The sequence below is a fragment of the Triturus cristatus genome, chromosome 1_2 (genome assembly GCF_964204655.1).
Source record: "Triturus cristatus chromosome 1_2, aTriCri1.1, whole genome shotgun sequence".
In the NCBI taxonomy this organism is placed as follows: domain Eukaryota; kingdom Metazoa; phylum Chordata; class Amphibia; order Caudata; family Salamandridae; genus Triturus; species Triturus cristatus.
The window spans coordinates 1,091,053,024-1,091,076,907 of NC_140580.1; the positions used below are offsets into that span (position 1 = coordinate 1,091,053,024).

The 23,884-nt window shown below is 42.6% G+C and overlaps 1 protein-coding gene across 1 annotated transcript in view; it reads right to left on the reverse strand.

Moving 5' to 3' along the window:
* C5 (complement C5) overlaps positions 1–23,884 on the reverse strand; it is a 384,799-nt gene that overhangs the window by 66,027 nt on the left and 294,888 nt on the right. The window contains exon 28 of the mRNA XM_085613588.1: positions 8,495–8,672. Coding sequence (XP_085469714.1) covers positions 8,495–8,672 — 178 coding nt within the window. The remainder of the gene's footprint in view (positions 1–8,494; positions 8,673–23,884) is intronic.

Consider the following 23,884-nt stretch of genomic DNA (forward strand, 5'->3'; position numbering starts at 1 on the left):
CTATTGCAAATAATACTCTTATTAGCTAGTCTACTTTCGTTAAATCCATCATTTCATTACTTTTCAAACAAATATAATTCTCATTCTCACGCTGGCTGTCTCTTTCCTTCTGTGCTCTACTTCCCTTCTCATGGTCTTCCTTCCTGCAATCTTCTCCCCATCTGATCTATCTTAAATAGCCCCACCTCTCTTTACACCTCCACGTACCTCTCATATATCTGCCTAACTTGAATACTTCGCATGACTTCCTTTTCGCCTCCATCTTAAGTTACATTTTCTTGTTTGTAAATGTATCCCTCGCATTGCCCCATCTCATTTTTACAGATGGTTTCCTGCTCCGCCATCTTGCTTAATCCTACAGCTAGGTCCCAATTAAGGGTTCCCAATGAAATTGTGAGATGTGTCTTAACTCCTGTCAGTGCACAAATCCAGATTTAAGACCACTGCAGTCATTCCCACACCCCTGCATTTTTCATCTGGCAGGTCAAAGCTGGTCAAATTATCTGGAGGGAAAAATTCCCTGTACATTACGATATGTGCAGAGTTTGATGTAAAAAGCAACAATTCTGCATTCAATTCTCCATTTTGTTGTGGGGGGCGGAATTCAGTGTAAGAGGTATTAACTGCGCAGAGTAAATACCTCACTCTGAATTAACAGTATTTACCAGGTGTAGTCAATAACTCACCCCATTTCAGTGCCTTATTCTTTCTCTCTCCTTGATCTTAATATTGTTTTGACTAGTTCTCCACGTGGATCTGCTCACAACTTACAACACTATCTTGTCTTTGTCCCCCCACTCCTGTGTCTCTGCCTGTACCACATCATTTATCTGTGGTTTTCAGTTATTTTTGTTCATTTACTATCGGACAGTTTCAGTGTTACTTTAAGTGCTCGACCTTGGAGAACATACTCTCTAAATTCAATGCATACTAAAACATGTAAGTATTCTTAATTATGGGTAGAAAATCAAGAACACAAAGTGCCCGATTTACAAAGGGACTTACGACTCGTAAATTTATAAGTGTGGAGTCTCCTCACTCGTGGCAGAATCTATGCAATCGGAGTTGAATCTCCATACAGCAGTGCTCATTACAGAGATTTCACCATGAGTACGGAGACTCCGCACTCGTCACTTTGCTATTACAAGGAAAACAAGCATTGGCAATGCCAATAGGTTTAGCTTATAAACACACTGTCAAGTCAGCCCTAAAAATCCATGTAGGTTAATGACTGCCCTCCTCCAATCTGTGCTGTTGCCAGAGAAAAACACCATCAATTATCTGGTTATCTAATAAGAAACTTTAGTAGCATTACAATGCCATGTGTGTGGTCCTGAAAGATCAACCTCAGGCAGCTGGATAAATAAACAAAATGTTGCCAGCTGTGTGGAGGGTAATCACTTTTTTGTAGAAGCACACAACTTCTGCTGAATCTAAACACGTACTCCTGGCTCCCAATATGTGGTCGGAGACAAAGTCCCTCTCTAGTGATGATCAGAAAATTGTCTAGCGACAGTTGAGCTGTCAAGCCAGACCATAAAAAAGGCCTTCACTTAGGAAAATAAAGCAGAGCTCAGTGGCGCCCCCTCGATTAGGGCGGAGGAGGGCCCTCCCCTGCCACTACTCTCAACTAAAACGATAATAAAACGAGCTTTAAACCCGTTTTATCATTGTTTTATTTTAATCCCCTGGACCCGCCTGCAGGACTCTGATGAGTCTTGCGGGCGGGTCAAGGGGATGACAAATCTTGAGTTTTTTAGATTTTTGCGGAAAAAATTCCAGACTGCAGTTTTCTCATGTACAAACGTGTTTTATGCAGTTATTGGGCAACTGCGACTGAAGCCGACTGAACGGTCTGTACCGCACGTGGGCAATGCGCCCTACATTGCTTTTCACCAGATACTAGGATTTCTAACGAGACAACCCGGGACATATTCGTGTCCTCTCTCTTTCCTTAAACGCCCTGAGGAAGCCCCAGGCCGGATGGCCATGTTAGGGGGCGTAACACGTGTTGGCTGTAATTTGCTGTTGTTCACCCAAGAAAAAGTCACAGTTTCCCAATAACTGCATAAAACATGTTTGTACATGAGAAAACTGCAGTCTGGAATTTTTTCCGCTAAAATCACAAAAAATCCAGATTTGTCCTGACACTCCTTTGGAACTCTCTTATTGCCAGTGGGATGAGGATTCCCCACTGTTAAGGGCAAATATGTTACCTACATTAAACTCAATAATACGGCTACTTAGCGATTGGGACCTTTTTCCCCTCTTTTTCCTCCGGGGTCAAGGTGATGACACTGCTGGTGGGGGAGTGGTAGTTCACTCCCCTCACTACGCATGATGGTTTGGCTGACCGTCTTAGGCCGGCCAAACCGTCATGCGCAGTGAAGCTCTCTCCATGCCAGCTGCGTACCTGGGGCTGGAGAGAGCAGGCACAGGCTACCAGTCTGCCTTGGAGTGCAAAAACCAAGCGTGCAGGCAAATTCTGATGCTGCTTTCATGCAGCGTAAGAATTGGCCACAGTGCAGTCTGGGAGCCTCTTCGAGAACCTGGAAGAGTGAGCGATGCAGGAGACGGCGGCGTTGGTAAGTTTTTATTTTTTTTATTTTCCTATCTCTCCACCTCCCTCCTCAGCCCGCACTGCCACTTTGGCAGGGGACGGGCCGCTGCTGGTAGAGCCATCAGATGACACAAAGCAATGTCAGCCAGTGCTCAGGAAATAGAAATCACAATCCAGCATAAACATAGATCAATAAGCATTTACAAGCCGACAGATCTGTCATTTAACATGCACAACGTTGATGACTTTCCTTATGCTTGTTTCCTATGGTGTGCTATATAATAAGTTTACTTTTCCAATATTCCAATGCATTGCTTTCAATATGGCAGCCATCTTGTAACTGTAAAGTAATGATAAACAATGGGAGAAAAGCATTCCAAGATTGCTGTCTGTGCGTGCACAGGTCACATCAGCAGGGTTTCCAATACTATTGCAGGCTAGGGCGGAAAAGCGCCCCTGGTGAGACTCTAGTCGCCCAAAACATATGGTCTGCATGAGAGTCAAACGGAAGGACCATATTGAATACTTGTCCGCCCTTAGCAGGGACGTTCGACCCTACAGTTGTGTGTTGTTCTTCCCATTCATTTTGAAACTGTTGTAAACCAAGTCGTGCGCTCAAAGGAGTTTGCGGACCGCCCTCACTGTTATGAACAGACCTTGGACCGCTTAAGGGCTGCATAATGCCCAGGCGGTCAGGTTCATTGTTGCTCATCACAAAGGTTTTCCTAGTGGTTGTTCCATCTTTTCCTGTGTTGGCTACGCCATGCAATTGGCAAAGAGACATTTAACATTCGCAGGGGTAAAGGCCAGATACAAACTTTTAGGCACCTTTCTCGAGGAGAAATGTTGAAAGCAGACCTCACTATATTTGAAAGCATGGGACTGAGTTGTAGTCTGTCACGTGCACTGTATATATTTGAAGCAACATTATACCCGTGAAACATCCTGAACTGCATTACTTCACAGAACTCTCTCTAATTGTTGTCTCAAGGAAAATGAGGTATTGTGAAATAAAAAGATTTGCCCAGGATCACAGAATGTGCTCAAGTGAGGATGCTGGTACTTGAGTCTGGGTTTCCTGGTTGCACATTGTGCAATTTATTCTCTCGATGGATCGCTACACCAATCTATAATTTAACAATATAGAATGCAGTCCTTTCATGAGTTAAATGAGTACACATCATACGTGAGGTAAATCTAACACTGTGCCGCTGATTAGTGGTGGAAGGGAAATGGTGTGGATCCAGTGCCCACTCGGTATAAATTGTTAGCCTAACATCTGTTTGACAGCTGCAAAGACAACACACAACACCTCTCTCCCACATTTGCACTTGTATTTGGATGGCTGATGATCCCCTTATTCAAGCCATATAAAATGTTTATTTTTCCTCCACACAAATATATTTACATTTGCACATCACCTTCGCAAAAATATATGGCAACTATGCAACAAATGATGAAATGCTGACTGGTGCTTTGTGTTTCTTCTGCGTCTTCATCCTGACTTTTCTAATGTGAAGGACAAATTTATCTCAGGAAACATGTTTCTCCAGCCAAATTGAAACAAATATTAACAAAACCAAAAGGTCTGACCTTAGCAAGATGGTGTGATGGTTAAGTATTTGAATTTTGTATTACAAGCATATGCCACAAAAATCAAAATATAATGAGAAAGAAAACACGTTGTCTCATAAACATGGCAGCCATATGGTTGCAAATAGTGGTGCAAACAAACCAGGATGACTACCATTTTTATTTTAAAAGTGTAAAGAATGGGAAGAAAAAGCATTGGCAATATACAGTTTAGGAGCATAATTCCTGCAGATGAAGTGCTCTCTTTTATAGGTGGATGTGCACATGTGATCAGGAAAACGTCATCACTCGCTGTGCAAGAGAGCCTCTGTCTGAGGTGGACTCCTCCATTGCCCTTTCCTGTGTGCTGCGGTGGAAAGATGTAACATGTGAATGACAGCTGAACAGACCACAAGATGACGAGGCCTCATCCAAAGCTCCTCTGTGTATGTATATATGTACATGTCTTTATGTATAACTTTATTACATAATGCGGGCTCTGGCCAGACAAAGATAACTGAACTGCATGTGTTTTATACCCTTTTGATGTGTCCGCTCCTAGTTTGTGAAAACGTGTATTAGCTAAAACTCAAAATGTCAATGCTTAGAGTCGAAGAATTCATAATTTTTTAACTTAAGATAACTTAGGGGCATATTATTAAGCACGACTTTAAAATTATCGCTGCTTTAGCGGCAGAAAACTGCCGCTCAAGCGGCGATAATGGGCTTGATAATATGCCGCAGAGAATTCCAAGAGAAGCCCGTGTTGACACCAGAACATGGGCTTCTATTGGAATTCTCTGCGGCATATTATCAAGCCCATTATCGCCGCTTTTGCAGCAGTTTTCTGCCTCTAAACCGGCGATAATTTTAACGCAGTTTCTTGATAATATGCCCCTTAGACCTCGTCGGCCATCTTTTTCGGGACGTTGCTGTTTAACATGTGATCTGACAGATGTTTATTCTGTGTCATAACGAAGACTCGTAGACTACACTAGCTGAGACATGATTCCCGTGACTCCCTGGGCAGGGTGTACTTTCCCAAGGACAGGGCAGCTGTCCCAGACCGAACAACATACTCTCATCTCATGTACTGAGAGCACCTGCCGTGAACACTGGAACTCCATGTATTGGAATAGTGAGAAAGTCTTGAAATGTATTTCATTACCAGCTGTTGCTTTTTTTGCTTAATTTCTATTGGCTGAGAGCATGTGAACCATGTACTAACGTAGTGAATGTGTGAAGCCTTTGTCAAAGCCCATAAAGGGTGGGATTCCTCTATGTAAAGAGGAGTCATTTCCCCAGACTCTGAATGCAAATCTATGCTGGATATTGACCAGACCCCTACTGAGTATTGCTGTGTTTTTAATGAATCTAATGCTTATAGATGTACCCTTGAGGGCCCAGACCATGCATTTCTGTTCTTTCATTCTTAAGTAAATCTGCAAAACAGACATCAATGTCTGTCGTTTTTTACAAAAAATGCTTTTATTCTTGTCTTCTGTATTGTTGTCACCCAACATACTAAAAGAGAGACGGGCCCAGCAGGGAGCACCAAAGTCCAGTAGGGACTACACCACTTCCGGTCCGGTGCCAGAAGGAAATAAATGTATAGGTCTGCGGCTGCCATGTGTTTGAATTCTCAGAGCATTTTAAGGGGATTAACATGAGAGTGCGTATGCTTTTTCAAACTCACGATTCCCTCAACAGCGGTTCGATGCTGCCGTTCAGACAGCCATTATTAGGAAGAGACTCGAGTGGAATTCATGTGGCCGAAAGGGTAATAAATAGACTTGGCCTCATTTTGTAAGTAATGTATTTATGAAGTACAAAATATGAGAAGGTGTATGTCACTGTGTATGTTACTGCGCTCAGTGCCTTACTCTGACTGGAGCCATCTGTCAGATGCACCTGCTGCGGCCATTTTAAATTTACTTTTCAAACTCGGTGGATGATTTTGTCAAAACAGTACATTAAAATATATATTTTTCAAACAGGCATGCAATGTGCAAGGATGTTAGAAAGTGGCCTGATGGCTCGTTGCACTGGCCAGACTCTTAAAAGAAATAAAGAAATAAATAATAAAAACATTTTAAAAATGTAAAATGTCACAAGCGGTGCGAGTTATAAAGATTAAAAAGAGGGAGAGAGCAAGGAAGCGCATGCACTTCCATGCAGTGCTCAATAGCAAATGAAAAACAAACACTGGCAAAGCCAATAGGTCTGGATTTGGTGCCCGGCCTTTTGGCTTAGTCAGCGCCTGTTTTGTTTTGTAATATTTTCTGGAGAAAATAAAATTATAGGGGAAGCTGCATGAGCCGAGCTATTATAATTTAAAAAAAACGAAATTGGTTAAAATCATAAATATTTTGGTCTCATAAAGCACATATTACAATAGTAGTCCCTTGCACTAATTGGAACTATTTTGTGGGTGGATTTGGTCCTTGTTAAAGAGCAGAATGCCATCACTCATAGTAAACTTTACCAGCCGCTAAAGTGGGCTGACCCATTACACTATGCTGCATGCTGAAGTGGGTAGAATGAAAATAATGTGAAAGAGACAACAAGAGGCCAATGACTGAAGAGGGCTAGCTGAAAGCCCCAATCAATAAGTATATATAAATTATAGTTTATGTAAAATTAAAAGGTCTTGGCTTATACCTGACCTGGCTAACAACAGACCAATGATCGAAGAGGGCTAGCTGAAACCCCTAATCAATAGGCATATTATACATATAGTTTTTGTAAAATCAAAAGGTCTAGGCTAACGCCTGACCTAGAAAAGAGCCCCTCAAGTATGCTGTGAAATGATGCAGCTCATCCAATAGGAACTTCTGGGAATGATGAACACAAAAAAATCCACCAGACATCAGAGATAGACAACAAAGCCATCCAGTCTCAAGCAAGGGGCCGAGCTGCATCCCACACTCTAATTATATGTTATCATGTATTGGAAACAATAGGTCTCCCTAGAGACAGCTAAAGCTGCCTGCAGCCAAGATCTAAAAATAAGCATAAGCAAAGTCAGCATTTTGATGGAATACACTCCTTCCCCATGAGTACAGTAATTTTATTCAATCAAAATATCATGTTAATTGATATTTTTGTTTAACATACCTAATAGTGTAGGCATACAATGTGGGTTAAAAATGCACCATATTCCCTCTATTGTTCAAAATTGTTTTAGAAAGGATCCCTCAAACCCACTTGGGTTAGAGTAGCCTGATCACTTTGCTTGCTTGGCCAAATTCAGGGCATATGTTAACACACCCTTTGTTTGAAATTTCCAAAGCTGCTTCTAGGCACTAGCACTTTGTGAAGAGTCCCTCCTGGATGGTGGTTTTGGGATTGAGAAGCAGTTAGACCAGTAATTTTTCTTACAGACAAGATAGGGATATATGAGACAGATCTTCCTATAATGCACCAAACGAAAGACATTGGGCCTGTCGGACCGCCCGTCTGACCACCGTCTTCACGGGCCCTTTTGACCGCCGAGCCAGGAAGTTTCTCCCCGCCGTATTAAGATGCAACTTCTGCTACCTCGGTGGTCCCATCTATAGAGGAGCACATAGCGCCGAATATGTCACTGCAAATGCATACAAAATCACAGAAAGTATGTGAACTGTACACGCATACAAGACATATGTGGGGATATGCCTTGTGCACCATGTACCTCATTTCTGGAGAGTGGCAGAAAGTTCACAGTCCAGTCAATGGGGATACATACCACATAAGGACTTACCTGGATTCCAGCACCCACAGGATCATAGTCATCAGGGTGCTGCTACTCAGATGTAGGGGGACCTGGAGATCCATGGCGGACACTATTGGAGAGTAGCGGATTTGGGTGAGTATGCACCCCAAATCCCTGATTTCCGACGACTCGAGGTAGATGGTCAGTCCACCACAGTGGGGTCATCGAAAACCCACATCGTAAACTGGACGGCCGTTGGAGATCCCTGTACTGCCTTATGGAGGCTGTTTTTCTCCCAGGCGCCATCTGGGTGGTCAGAGAAAGTCTGTCGGAGGAGGCGGTCTTTCAGTGGTTGGTTTGAGGATAGGATGCATGTATCGTAATTCGGTGGTCGGACGGACCTCTTACTACGATACCGCCGCGGTCTGACCACCTCACACAGGCCCGCAGAAGTCGATCCGACCGACATCGTAATCAGGCCCATTGTGATAATCAAAGTTGTTAGATGGGTATCCCATTTCCCAGCATCCTGGAATACTGTTATTGTCGTCCTTTCTTGCTACGCCAATTTCAGGAGCAGAAAGTGTGAAGACCAGCAGATGCAATATACATTAATACATAGAGTACAACTATGCGCTGCTCGGTTCACTAGAATATAGGTTGTTTACCTTGCCCTTTGATGAAAGCTTCTTTCTTCAATGCAGTGAAGGCCTGGCGTGTGACTGCCTTGGTGGGGTCTGTAAGTGTCAGAGCGAATGTACTTATCGCCATAGTAAAGGTGCTCTCTGCCAACAGCACTTTGCTCATCAAGAAGGCCTCAGCCTTATTTATGGCATCTTTGACGCTCTGAAAAAGAAGTGGACATGTTAAAAATGACATCTCTTAAGTCATCAGTGAGAAGTAGTGTGAAGAAAGTGATATGTTGCAGCCATTGAAGAAGCTAGTGAGAAACCCCAGAACGCCTTCTTAGTTCTGAGTTTCCATGGGAACAGGTTAAACTGGTGGGATTTCTACAGGGCTACAGGGAGACAGACAACCAAAGTACCGCATAGTTACTGTTGGTGGGTGTTCACCAGGAAATTGTTGAAATTTGGATCCAAAAGGTATAGTTTTAGCAAGCTTTGATATGTGACAACAGGCAAGTGGGTAACCTTGACCTCCTGTGGAAGAGACCCCTAGAACTGGGCTGCAGGCTCAGCAAGCTAGAGTCAACTTGCCAAAGTTAGAGATCATAATTCTGAACCATGTGACATGTGTCAAGTAGGCTTGCAAGATTCCTCTGGACAGATGTGGTGTAACTGGAAGGACAGCAATAGGAATACGAGTTCACACTAGTTCATGCCCTAAAAATAGTTTAACATACTTAAGATGTATTTTTTTCAAGGTCATCTTATACCTTCAAAATCGTTTGTATTAAATATTGCACTTTTTGGAATGTTATAGTTCAGTTTTGCCACTTTTACTACCATCGATGATAAACCTGTCAACATAAAATGCTTTTTTTTAACCTTCCTTTGTACGGAAATCTATCAAAAAAGTATATTCCGGTTTTTACCACATAAATGCTACACACACTTAATGCTGACGTCTCTGCTTAATGCCAGATTTGATGTTGATACGTGCAGTGTTTACTGTGGCCTTAACTCAATGTTCCTAATGAGATGAATAAAACATTTAACTTTTAGACTCCCCTCTTATAGCCCCCTACCCCCATCCCATTCCCATAACATTTCCACCTCTTGACCACTCTGAACGAAACACCACTAAACGTGGCATCTAAACATAGCTCAGGCAATGGTGACCCTTCCTAGCAAGTATTGTGGGCAGAAGCACAAGTCAATGTTGAGGCAATAGGCAGTGCCCAGAAGATGCCATGGGAAGTAGTTCTGTGCAGAGGGCTTGACCATTAGCCATGGTCTAGCCTGTAACACAGCTCATTGTCCTGGGTACAGCTTACAGCTCTGCTCTGTTCCCATCGCATCACATATGCGATGACCAATGATACTAATGACTATGGAGAACATGCCCTGATTGCCCTATAGCCCTGTGTAGCATCTTCAGGGAAGCTCGCTCTATTCTACATTCAGATGTACCATACAATACACAATGCATTGCCAGATGCATGGCATATATGCTCAGCATCCCCATATGTTGTGCTGCCAGGGCATCGCTGAAAACCATAATCAGTCTGCCCTGTTTATGTGGGTTCTTCAGTCCATTTATGTAGCTTGCTCTTTGTAAGATGCATGCAGTGCTTGGTCACACACCATGAGACGTGCACCCTATTGTCCCGGGGTTCCTTCTTGCCTTGTACGTAGCATGCAGAGTATGGAACTACCGCCTGGCATCCTGCATTCAGGGCTTGTTTGCTGACCATGCTGTATATGTCCTTTGCTTTTCTAAGAAGTGGTATGCAACATGCCTGAAGGCTTTGTAATTCCCCAGTAAGGAATTCTGATCCTCAAACTAATATGGCAATTTATGGTCACCCAGTCACACTTATTGGGAGGAGCGGCTTGAGCTGCTGACTTTGGTACTAGGGAAACAGTTTTGAATCCTGGCTTTGTCTCAATATGCTGTGATTTTGGGAATGTCACTTAAACTCCCAGTCAGTGGGAACTTAGTGTGGTGCTCAACCCTTTCTGAGGTTCATGCGTCAGCCTCCTGGTCCACGAATTATAAATATAACACTCATGCGTCTATTCATCAACCCTATGATTCATTCTTGCACTCACAAACTCACCAATCGATCAAATAACACGCACAAACAGTAGTTAAAAAGAACATGCAAAATAAATTAAACGAATAAAAGTTGAAGAAAGAAAGCATGTCCATGCCTAACCATGGTGGCCATATTTTCACAATAGAAAATAATTTAAAAAATATATATTTTACTTGGTGTATCAATTTAAAATTCTAAGATGAATGCCACATGTTGAAGCAACTTATCAGCCATCTTAGAATGGCACAACAATGACACTCTATGGTCAATACAATTTCAAGATGACAGCCTAATTTTGAAGTGGTCAACGTGCAGGATGCAGCTCACTGCAGATGAAAAAGGGGTCCGATTGCACTGTTTGGAGAACAGATAGTTTTTCAAAAAGGATCAAAAGGAAAGAATTGAAAGGGGAACAATAATAAAAGGAAAATGGAAAATTAAAGGACTAGCCCACCTATGCACTCATTTTGAACTAGCCCATCAGAACTCTCATTTTTGGGTTGTTATGTACATGTGTTCAGGTGAAATACTGTCACTCGCAGGCCAACAGAAGTAATGGCTAAAGTGTGAACCAGGGTGTGATTGAGGCTTGAACAGACAAGTCGCTGAAAAGGGCTGACCCCCAATTCCCTCAATGTATGTATATGTATGTATCATTCAGATTTTTTTAGGACAAGAGTCTAAAGCTAAAGTTGTCATGCCACATCTAAAAAGTTTTTCAATAGACATGCAGCTACATAGCATGCATGAAATTACATATGTGTTCAACCGTACAACTGAAAAAAACAATATCCATCCCCTCCTAAGAAGGCTTAACAAGGTTTTAACATATTGTAAATCTTCTATACCCAAGATTTGTCATTGAGGGCAACAAAAAGCAAAGCCCTTATTTACTACAGTAATTGCCTGTGAGGCCTCCTGACTGTTGTAACTTTTTATCATAAACTGAGGAAACCTATGACATCTGGGCATGGCAATCAGACATTTAATCTTTACCACTGACTTGTCACCTTAACCAACTCAGACCTACTGCATTGAGCAGACACTTCCTCACAAGGCATCCATCAAGAATACAAAAAAATACAGATATGTACAAAGGTATTACTGAAAAAACAATATTCAACCCCTGATTAGTGTGCAAATATTTTGCTTCCAGGAAACTAACTCAAAAACAAATTCCTACTATGGTATTTACGAGATTCTAAGTAACTAAATACCTGTATACGGGCTTTAACACAGTTTAACAGCACTCTGCCCTTAAAGGTTTATTGACTTTAACACATGAATTTCACAGTTAGTAAGTCAGGCCTCTTGAGTTTGTCCTAATTTTTTATTAAAGAGATCACACCTATGGTATCTGAAACAACTTCTAATAAAGAACTGATCAGTCCTGTAACTTTTCCCCCCTAGTCACCATAAAACCTCAGTCCTACTGCGCTGAGCGTGGTCTGTGCAATTCAAGCCACAGTTCAACTTCTAATTGAATCTAATTGAATCTCGTAGGAAGGAGGAGCAATCGCCGTGTGGGCGGGGCCAAATTCCGTTAAACATTAGTCATTCTTAAAATTCTTTCTGATGCTCTACTGTGGCCTAGGAACTCCCGCGCTGTCAGCCAGACCTCAACAGTTATAAGAGAGAAGTCTTTGTCAGGCAGTAGTAGCTAGCCTACAAGAGACAGAGGAAGCTTTATATCACTGGTTTTGGGACTCGGATGTTAAGGTTTATTTCAAATTGCTTAGTTACACGGGGATGTAATACTTCGTCTCGCCAGCAGAGGCTGCTCGTGCTGCACAGTGCTCACTGTCGATTGTGCCTAATCATTATTTATAATATACACGTACCTGGCACAATAAACTGATGCCTGAATTTGCCCGCTTGAAACGGCTAGGGTGGATGAAAGATGAAATATTTGATTACAGTTTCTATTTTAATGCTGCTCTTATATAGTGAAAATTGTGACATCCTAAAAATTTCGTTAGTCGTAAATTTTTTTTTTTTTTTTTTTGTACATTCCTTCCTTGCTGTGTTTGATATTGTGTTCTTACCTTCTCTGTTTTTCCCTACCTCCTCTTGCCTGCTGTGTTTGATAATGTGTCCTGCTATTTTTGTAACGTTCTATTTTGTAACATTTCTCTCATGTAACGTAACTGGTTCTATTGTACAGCGCTCTGACACCTTCGGGTAAAGTCTGCGCTTTATAAAAATGCATTAAATAAATAAATAAGAAATAACAATATCGTTTCTTAAACACAAACAACATGCACCGCAGCGCTACAAATCAATCGAAGCACCGAATTAGTCCGCACACAAATACTAAATTCACTTAAACAACGTTGAATTCTGCCTTTTTCTTGTGCTATTTATTGCGAAATGTGCAGAATGCTAGAAGAAAACTCAGTGGGGGTTCACAATGAAAGTAATGCCGGAAGGAGCTGCCACCGGCACCAGAGCCGCTGCTCGGAGAAGAGAAGCTGCATTGAGGTGATTGTAGGCGGCCACCGTAGGCAGTGGTGTAGCTACCTTTGGTACAGCGGGAGCAGTGGCACCAGGGCTCAATGAACCCTGATAACTGCTGTATTTTACAACGTCAAGAGCTATCAAAGGGTCCATTTTCCTTGCACTAGAACCCATGGTGAACTTGCTATGCTACTGACCGACCATTGGGCACCATTACAGAGCACTACCTTATTGCAACAAGCATTATTAAATGCACTAGATTTCACCTATGTGATTAATAATAAGCTGGTTTTTTTGTTGTAGCTTGGTGAGTAGTTGTACAATATAAGTTACAGAAACTCTGTTAAGTGTTATGACTTGTTTAAAAAGAAATATATTGTGCTGTTTCTAGTGGTATAGTGCGGGTAAGTAAAAGCAACATTTTGAAAAATGAAAGAGGGAATAATAAAATGAATTGATGTAATAGCATTATGTGTTTAGAGGAGTTCTGACAACTTTTTGGCCCAGTGCCACTGCACCTGCAGCACCATTGAAATCATGGCCCTAGTGCCTGCTAGATAGCTGCACTTGTGACTGCCTGTTGAGCAGTACAATTTAGCAATAATCTGGGTTTAGTGGGATCTCTAGAGCTTTTGGCCCCGGTGCCACTGCACCTGTTGCACCATTCAATCATGACCCTGTTGCCTGCAAGATAAATGCACTTGGGACTGTCTTGTTTAGTAGTCCATTTTTGCAGTAATCTGTGTTTAGTGGGATCCCTAGAGCTTTTGGCCCCAGTGCCACTGCACCTGCTGCACCATTCAAATCAAGTCATTTTTAACTGCAAGGTAACTGCAAATGTGACTGCCTGTTCAGTTGTCAAATATAGTAATATTATGTGTCTAGAGGAGTTCTGACAACTTTTGGGCCAGTGCTACTGCACTGGCTGCACCATTCAAATCATGACCCTGTTGTTTGAAAGGTAGCTGCACTTGTGACTGCCTGTTTAGGAATAAAATATAGAAATATTAGGTGTTTAGTGGGCTGCCTGGAGCTGTTGGCCCCGGTGCCACTGCACCTGCTGCACTATTTACATCATGACCATAGTGCTTGCTAGATAACTGCACTTATGACTGCCTGTTTAGTTGTAAAATATAGCAATATTAGGTGTTTTGAGGTGCTCTGACTACTGTTGGACCTGGTGCCATTGCACCTGCATCACCATTCAAATAATGACCCTGTTGCCTGCAAGATAACTGCACTTGCGACTGCCTGTTTAGTAGTAAAATGTAGCAATATGTGATGCTTAGTGGAGTTATGATAACTTTTGTTCCCCGGTGCCACTGCACCTACTTCACCATTTAAATCAAGCCCATTTTAATTGCAAGGTAACTGCAATTGTGACTGCCCATTTAGTAGCAATATGACGTGTTTCGAGGAGTTTTGACAACTTTTTTGCTTGGTGCCACTCCACCTGATGCACCATTCAAATAATGACTCTCGCGCCTGACAGATAACTGCACTTGTGACTGCCTGTTTATTTGTCAAATATAGCAATAATGGTATTTGATGGTGTGCCTGGAGCTTTTGGTCCCGGTGCCACTGCACCTGCAGCACTATTGAAATCTATTGAAATCTTAACTCTAATGCTTGCTAGATAACTGAACTTGTAACTGCCTGTTTAGTTGTGAAATATAGCAATATTAGGGGTTTAGAGGAGTTCTGACAACATTTGTGCCTGGTGCCACTGCACCTGTTGCACCGTTAAATTTATGACCCTATTGTCTGCAAGACAACTGAACTTGTAACTGCCTGTTTAGTTGTGAAATATAGCAATATTAGGGGTTTAGAGGAGTTCTGACATTTGTGCCTGGTGCCACTGCACCTGTTGCACCATTAAAATCATGACCCTATTGTCTGCAAGGCACCTGCACTTGTGACTGCCTGTTTAGTTTTACATTTTAGCAATAATCTGGGTTTTGTGGGGTCCCTAGAGCTTTTGGCCCCGAAGCCACTGCACCTGCTGCTCCATTCAAATCAAGTCCATTTTAACTGCAGGATAACTGCAATTGTGTCTGCCTGTTTAGTAGTAAAACTTAGCAATACGATGTGTTTAGAGGAGTTCTGACAACTTTTGGGCCCGGTGCTACGGCACCTTTCAAATTATGACCCTGTTGTCTGCAAGGTAACTGCACATGTGGTTGCCTGTTTAGGAATAAAATATGAAAATATTAGGTGTTTAGTGGAGTGCCTCGAGCTTTTGGTCCCTGTGCCACTGCACCTGCTGCACTGTTGAAATCATGACCCTATTGCTTTTTTTTTATTTTAAATATTTTTTAATTTTTGCAAAGGATTCAAACACAAGAAATACTAACAAAAAGATAACCTGTTAAATATTTTTTTGTGTGCATTTCATTTTCTAGGGGATAATAATAATACAGAGAGAGACAAAAAAAGGAGTAATAAAAAAAATCACTAAGTGATAGAAAGTGAAAAACAATACTGAGGAATAATTAGCACATCAATCCTGAATCATACCATGCCAGAAAGCATTACATTTCCGTAGTGCCTTAATACCTCTAACCTTAGCCAAAGCTTTTTCTCGTTCAAAAATTTAGATAAAAATACTCCACTCCATTACATTACATGGCTTTGGAGAAATCCATGCCCGGGCTATAGCCAGTCTAGCAGTAACTATCACTATAGCTATTAATGCCTTCTTAGCTCTATTGGCATTGTCGCTGTAACCCATAATTATCTCAGTTGTAGTAAGAGCCACATACAATCCAAGTCGGTTTCTTAATGCGTTCATGACTTTTCGCCAAAAGGCCACTAACATAGGGCACATAGCAAACATATAGACAATATTTACTCCGCGTTCCCCACATTTAGGACAGTGCGTCCTGTTGCTTAAATGCTCGATTGTTATTTGCCCCCATCTAGCAACCTTGTCAGGTGTGTAGTACAACATACATATGGTTTTAAATTGTTGAAGTCTTAAATTAATGGACCATGCTGCGTCTTTTACTGTAGAGTGTGCAGCCTCTAAGATTGTGACAGATATTTCCTCAGCAAGCGTTACGCTCCATTTCCCAGCTAAGAGACCAAGAGGGTCCAATCTTTCCTGACTAAATAGTCGATACACAGCACAGATTAATTTTCCCTGAAAAGGTTCATGAAGGAAGGTCAATAATTGATGGAGTTCCACCGCCTTGAGTCCTTGTGATCTCAGAAAAAGTTCCCTAAGTTGAAAGTACTTATAATAGTGCTGGCGTGGTATAAGAAAATAATCTTTTAAATCTTGGAAAGTACAAAAGCCATCGCCATCATAGAGATCTTCTAATTTATCTACCCCTATACTATCCTGGAATATATCTGGAAGGGGTGGATTATACCACAGCGGAAGCTTGGTAAAGTACGTCGGCAAAGAATACGTAGTAGATATTTCTCGCCAAACAGTAGCTAAGCCCCTCAGAGTCTTTGAAGCATACCCTCTTAAAGTAATTAGTATCTTGTGTTCGGTAAAGAAACCTACTACTATCCTGATTTAACAAAAGTCTATGGCTAAAATCTTGGTCTGTATTAGAAAGAAGGCTATGGAATCTGCCCGTAAATGTGGCCCAATTTAAAATCAGGAGGTGCAAGACCGCCTTGGTTAAATGGATATTTGAAAAACTTAATAGCCCGACATGCACGCCTGTATCTCCAAATAAAACTGCCCACTATCCCGTCTAATTTCTTGAAAAACAAATTTAGCAGGTTCAGAAGAATAGACCTAAATAAACAAGGAAACCTAGGAAGAATTGTCATTTTGACAATATTACATCGTCCGATGATACTAATAGGAAGCTTGTGCCAATTCTTAAGTTTTTGGCAGTCTCGGTCAACAGCGCTTCATAATTTAATGTAATGATATTTTGAATCTGAGTTTCTAGACAATGTCCCATTATGGGTATTTCTAATGTATAGTTCAGCAAAATCTGAGTCTTATCAATGTTTAATTTGTATCCAAAAAAGGTACCAAATTTATTAGCTCTAGAGTGATTAATTCTAAAGACCGGGCTGGATCTATCAAAAAAATTGCGATATCATCTGCATAGGCGTTAAGTTTTAACTCGTTAGGTCCCTGAGATAAAGGCTGAATGCCCTCATTCATGACAAGTATTCAAATAAAAGGTTCAAGATATAGAGCAAACAACAGGGGGGGGGGGGGCACCCCTGTCGTGTACCCCTGTTTATCTGAATAGCCCTGGACTGTAGACCCGCATAGCTTAGTTTAGCCTGAGGTGAGCGATAAAGCGCCTTTACCCATATCAAAAAGCGATCAGAAACTCCCATTGCTGAGAGAGTGGGCCAAAGATAGGCCCAGGCCACCGGATCGAATGCTTTTTCTGCGTCCAGAAATATAATTCCTAATTTGACATTGATTTGGTCAGCCAAATTGAATGCCAAAATAGCGGTATTAATGTGAGTCGACGTATCTCTTCGTTTAATAAAGCCATGCTGTTGCCCTGACACCACTTTCACCATAAATGGAGAAAGGCGGTTAGCCAAGATCTTTGCAAACCATTTGGCATCAGCATTAATAAGTCACAATCACAAACTGCTGATGGCTTGTTCTTCTTTAAAAAAAACATATTTGTGTTATCCCTGGAAGGCAGAACCACGCCTAATTCCCCTATTTCCTTAATAACTTTAACAAACTATGGGGTTAGGATATTTTTAAAAACTTTATAGAATTCGATCGGAATCTAGGAACCAAGGGAAGAGATGCCAAAGCCAACCAGATATCCTCTGCCAATATCTCTCCTTCCAATTGGGCAGCCTCCTGAGCTGTTAGCAGTGATATTCGAGCTTTATCTAAGTATAAAGAAACCTTCCTTAGTTCTACCGGGTTTGAAGGAGCATAAAGATCTTCGTAAAAGAGAACAAAGTGCTCCAAGATCGCCCTGGCTCCAGTATGTATAGCGTTATCCACTCCTTTAATCTCAACAATCTTGCTTTTAGACCTTTTATCAGCAATTGTATAGGCTAGTACTCTGCCCACTTGTTCACTGTATTCATACTGTTCAGAGCAAAATGTATTAAAGACAACTGGCGCTCTTTCCTTGATAATCCCTAATGCCTTCTCCTTCGCTTCTACTAATTAAAAATAAATTGATAATTGATCCTCATCCTGTCCTCTAACAGATTGTGCATGAGAAAGCTCTAGACTAGTTAAAGTCCTAAGGGCCGCTTTGGCAACAGCCTCCTTATTTTTATATAGTATACATTGCTGAGTAATGCCTCTTATAAATGTCTTCATGGAATCCCAGATCACATAATGAGAAGCAGTGCCAGTGTTAAAATTCAGGAATTCAAGAGTTTCCCCATATGCAAGGTATACTCATCATCAGATAACAAATAGCGTGGAAAAGAAAAAGGCCGGCCTGTCTTAACAACAAGTGTTGGTTGAATTGTTAATAAAATTGGATTGTGATCTGAAGTAATCTTAGGACAAACCTCCATCTTAGCTGTGCTCAGGACTGTATTACTGACCCAAGCCATATCCAACCTCGAATATTGCCTATGTGGACAAGAGTAAAATGTAAACCCCGGGGAATCTGGATACAAAGCCTGCCAAGGATCTTGTATATCATGCAACCGTGCAAATTCCAATATTGAATTCTGTACTTTCGACATCCTTAAGAAAGGGTGCCAAGACGTTGAGTCTAAAGTTTGATTCATACCGCAGTTGAAGTCTCCCAAAACTTTTAAGGTTCCCTAGAATTCAAGTAGATTTAACATAAGTGTATTAAAGACCGCAGGGTCATCTATATTAGGTCCATAGATCACAGCTAAGATATATTTAATACCATGAATCACCAGTGGAGCAATAGCCCATCTTCCCCTGACATCAGCCATAACCCAATCAATTTTATAATCCAAAAATTTGCTAGCTAGTATAGCCACACCCCTTATTGAAACTGTTTGAGATGAACAGGCGACAGTGTTATATCCGAGTTGGTTAAGCAATGTCCGGTCCTTGTACGCTATATGAGTTTCCGTTACCAAAACAAAATGAGGGCGATACATCTTTAACTCTTAGTGTACAAGTTGATGTTTACGAGTAGCATTCAGCCCAGATACATTTCAACATACAAATTTGATCACTGCCATATTATAACAACAAATACCTCATTTAGAACACATTTTCCTAAAGCCCGTCTGAAAACCACACCCCCAAGTAAAAAGAGTAACATGTTTAAATTCCTTGCTTTTACCCTACAACCAACGAACCATTATTAGTGATCAATGGTAATCTATGAGCCCGTTGGATTTAACTACCCAATACCAGTCAGCCAAATCTGGCAAAGATTTCTGAAATAGATTAACCATATATATTCAGCAGTTCGTTCCTTCCGATCCTTCTGGTACCCCAAACACTCGCAAATTATTGCGTCGATTTTTCAAATCTTCGACCTTCAGCTGCATAGATCTTATTTGGGTTTCATGTGTATCCGTACGTTTCGATATTTTGCTCATATGAGCTTCAGTATCAGCTACCCTCTGCTGAAGCTCAAGGCTATCAGAAGTAATAGGAGCTATCTGATTTTTAACCTCTGAAAGAGTGAGCCTAATAGCCGAGCTATGAGCGTAGTACGCCTGAGCTGTTCTCGGCGTTTGTAGTGCCTGTAGGATTTCTTGCAGCGCAGGTTTGCCCAGATGGCTGACTAGAGACTGACAGCACATCCGTTCGACCCGTCTGACCCCCTTGTATTACCATTGTAGCCGGTGAAGGTATTGAAAAAGGAGCATCGAAGATTGTCTCTGACTGCTGATATCCTGGTATCCAGCACTAATGCAGTCATTGCCTTGCCCCCTATCTACTACTGAGGGATCTAAGAGAACCTGGATAGTTTGAGAAAACAGCTCAGGGCTTCATCCAGAGAGGCGCGAAATCATTCTCTTCACTTCACCCTTCTTCGTAACCCACTTTAGAAGCAGGCTGCTAGTTGTTACAGATTTAGCTGAATTAAAAGAAATATTGCATTGTTTGTCGAGATCCTTCTTTTTGTTCTGTCTCTGAACTCTTGGTTTAGCAGCCCCTTTATTCTGTTTGTTCGTCGGCGTTCCCTCCTCACTATGCTCCATAATCTAGTCTTCACAGCTGACTGTTATCCATTCATTACTGGCAACATTTATGTCGTGAGAGCCTTTCTAGATCCCAGAGTTAATTTCTAGAGTATCAGCTCCTCCAGCGTGTACAGGGCTGATTCTATGTCCCAGGTTTTGTGGGGCAGCTGTCTCATTATCCTTACCAATTTTAACAACACCGGAATCCCCGCCCTCAGGTATTTCTTCCTGTTTTTTAGGGTCCTCACAGTTGCCATCAGCGGAGAGAGATGCTGTCGCTAGCTGATTCTGTAAAAGCTGCAAAGGCTGTAGAGGCTGTGACAATTGACTAACATGAGAGGCCTCAGAGATAGAAATGGAAAAATGTGGGGCAGGCACAGTCAAATTCCCCCTTGAGGCTACTATGTCACTTATTGTTGCTGTCTCTTCCAGAGAAATAGATACACTTGTGTCCTTCTGTATCCTTTCTCCCCCAAGTGGCAGCACTGCCTCGATTAGTGCACTCACCATATCCGATTCTGGTGGAAAAGGTAGTTGTCCCCCCTGGGTTAATTACAGTAGAAGCCTTCCCAGATTGTAGTACCTTTAAAATGGGATGACCTACCCGTGAGGCAGAGCACGTTGAGTCGTTTTTTTCTCCCTTCTCTCTTCCCTCAGTAGCGTTTTCGACAGCCCCAGTGCTAGCCAATACTTCTGCCGCGCGAGCACCAGTGTGCCCTCCCTTCGAGAAGTTCACTTTTGGCGGCCCCATTATCTGTTGCTTGTTGCAGTAGGAAAGACCAGCAAGCGGATTGCAGTACAGCTGAGAAAGAAGCCGGCAGGACCGGCCGGGAAAATCAGCGGCAAGCAGCAATACCCGAAGTGGAACACGATCAGCCAGCAGGATCATTTGTGCAGTCCACTATATCCTCGAATATAGTAGCAAATGTAGAGACGGATCACCCGTCTCATTCTGTCCAACAATGTCCGTCGATGTCCTGGAGTGTGTAATCAGCCAAACCAGCCAAATGCACCAAAGTCCACCAGCCCGCTGATCCGCTGGTCTGCCGAATCGGTCGGCTTCTCCTTTGGATCACGGGAAATGGTCAGAGCGGAGCGAGGCAGGGAGACTGGAAGCAGGTAGTGAAAAGCGTCTCCTTCCTTAGGTTTAAATGGTTACAAACTCCTCATTTAGTTGCTTGTATTTCCCATTTAAAGAGGTGTTTTCATTATTGCAATCACCGACGCCTGCGTGCCTTGAACCGATACGTTTCTCAGGGACAACTCTACAGCGACTTCCCAGCAGCGGCGTCAATCCGCCATCCTCCTTTCCCCATCATGACCCTATTGCTGGCTAGATAACTGCCCTTATTACTGCCTGTTTAGTTGTAAAATATAGCAATATTAGGTGTTTAGAGGCTTTCTGAGAACTTTTGGACCCAGTGTCACTGCACCTGCTGCACCTTTTAAATCAATCCCTTTCAATGGCAAGGCAATGGCAATTGGGACTGCCTGTTTAGTTGTAAAATATAGCAATAATTAGTGTTTAGTGAAGTGCCTGGAGCTTTTGGTCCCAGTGCCACTGCACCTGCTGCACTACTCAAATAATGACGCTGTTACCTGCCAGATGACTGCACTTGTGACTGCCTGTTTAGTAGTAAAAAAATAGCAATATTAGGTGTTTAGAGGAGTTATGACAGTTTTTGGGCCCGGTGTCACTGCACCTGTGTCTCTTGAAGTGGATCCCAGCTGGGAGGAAAATCCACAAAGGGAAAATACCTCATCGCCAAATTTGTTGATATCAATTGAAGATGAAGATTAATACTGAACAAATCAGGTCAGCACCAAACTCCCAGTGACATCAAGAATGAGAAAAGAGGTAAGCATAGAATCCAGAAGGTCAGACTGCTAAAAGCAAAAATCTGTAACAAAAATATTAGCAAGAGGCTAAGAACATGCTAAACAAGCATTGGCATAGCCAATAGGTCTCGCCATTGGGACCTTATAAATGTTTAGCCATGCAACAGTTGCATAACTAAATACTTATAAGGTCCCAAAAGCGAGACCTATTGGCTATGCCAAGCGGCCGTGCGGCCGCGAAAGTGATCTTGGTCAAACATCACAGTAGGCGCAGGCCGGCATCGGAAAGAGAGCTTCTTCCTACTCTTAATGCACAGTCTTTGGTATGTTCTTACACCGGTCTCACACATATGACACCTGGGAGGGGGGATGGGGGAATTGCCCTTTCCCGAAGGGATTAGACAAATTGATGCATACTGCCCTGTATGGTGCTGTCCTCGCCATAAGTGCATAGTTGGGTCCCCTGCCTTGCTTTAGCTGCCATCAACCATAAAGTCTTAGGGCGTTGTTACGAGTTTGGCAATCCTTCTATTGGCTGCCACCGCCGTGCCGACAGGAGGATCGCCAAGCCCGTTGTGAACTCACCTGCCTGCTAGATAATGACTTAAATCCATGGTGGGCAGGAGGTGCTGCGGCAGTCTCACGGCGGCGGCTGTTTAATGTTCATAGGAGAGCCTTAACAGCAGAACACCACCGTGACAGCACCTGCAGCAAGTTCCTGCATGGTATGGAATGCACCATGTTGAGCATGCTATACCATGCAGGAACAGGGGTGCAATTCCAAGGGCCCAGAAGCGGCAGCACCGCCATGAAAAGGGTGAGGGAAATGAAAGTTGTAAAAGCTTAGCGGTGCTGCAGTGGCACCACCAGCATATTTCTGGCCCTTTCCACTGCGCCACTGCTGCTGAATCCTGGATCCCAGCGGAGGCGGTGGCCCTGTGGCAATCCGACCATCACACTGAGAATACTGCAGGCGGACCCGCAGTGGTGGAGTTGGTCGGCCCACCACCAAGAGTATGGCGGCCCTGTGGACCGCTGTACTTGTCAAAGGCCCTTTTTTTTTTTTCTTAAGTCATCCTTTTAGGTCTGGTCACCTGGATCTTAGATCCTTGAACGTAAAAAAACAAAAATAGGATCTGTCTTCCCCTGAAATACTCATAAATGGACGTGATGTGAGTTTGTTTTGGTCCACTTCACCGAGGCCAAGTTATTAGGATAGAAAGATGATGATGGCCGGGATATTTTGTGTCGACTAGTGTAGCATAGACCGCTTCTGCAGTTACCGAGGCGCCATTTGCCTGGCTACTGTGCCACATGATGAAGTACAGATGACTAAAGATGCAACCTTTGGCCATGTTTTTCAGATGTTTGCATGTGGGGGAAACATCCCCGCAGTGCGCTGAACTCGACCGCTTACCTTATTTCTGAGTTTTCCGCGGATTACTGTGGCGCAGTTCAGCACATACACAATTCGGTGGTGTTATTTATTTATGTACAGAGGTGCACCACAGCGGGGGCTGCAGATGTCCCAGCCTCCTGCCCTGCCCAGGTTTGTGTGGCATCCCAACTCGCTTAAAACCTGAAAGCTGCACTGCTTAAACGAGTCGAGAAAATCTCAGGGACTGGTTAGAGTTGAGAAGTTTCCACGAGTGCAGCAATCAAATAAATAATCGTCACTGGTGTTTCTTTCCCGAGTGACCATTTGAACTGCTTAACAAAGTATGTAACGTGGGTATTAAACACAAGCACTTATTTTGGAAAAAGCACTTCAGCGTCATTAAAGCTGCAGTTAGTGCGCGCACTAGCAGCAATGTAAAGATGAGGATTCAAATTTGGGGCAACAAAAGACATTCTAATGACGTAATTCTAATGTAAAATTACTAATGTGCTGAAATGACCCCGTTAAGGGGCATCTGCCACCCTATCTGACCTATAAAAAAATGCA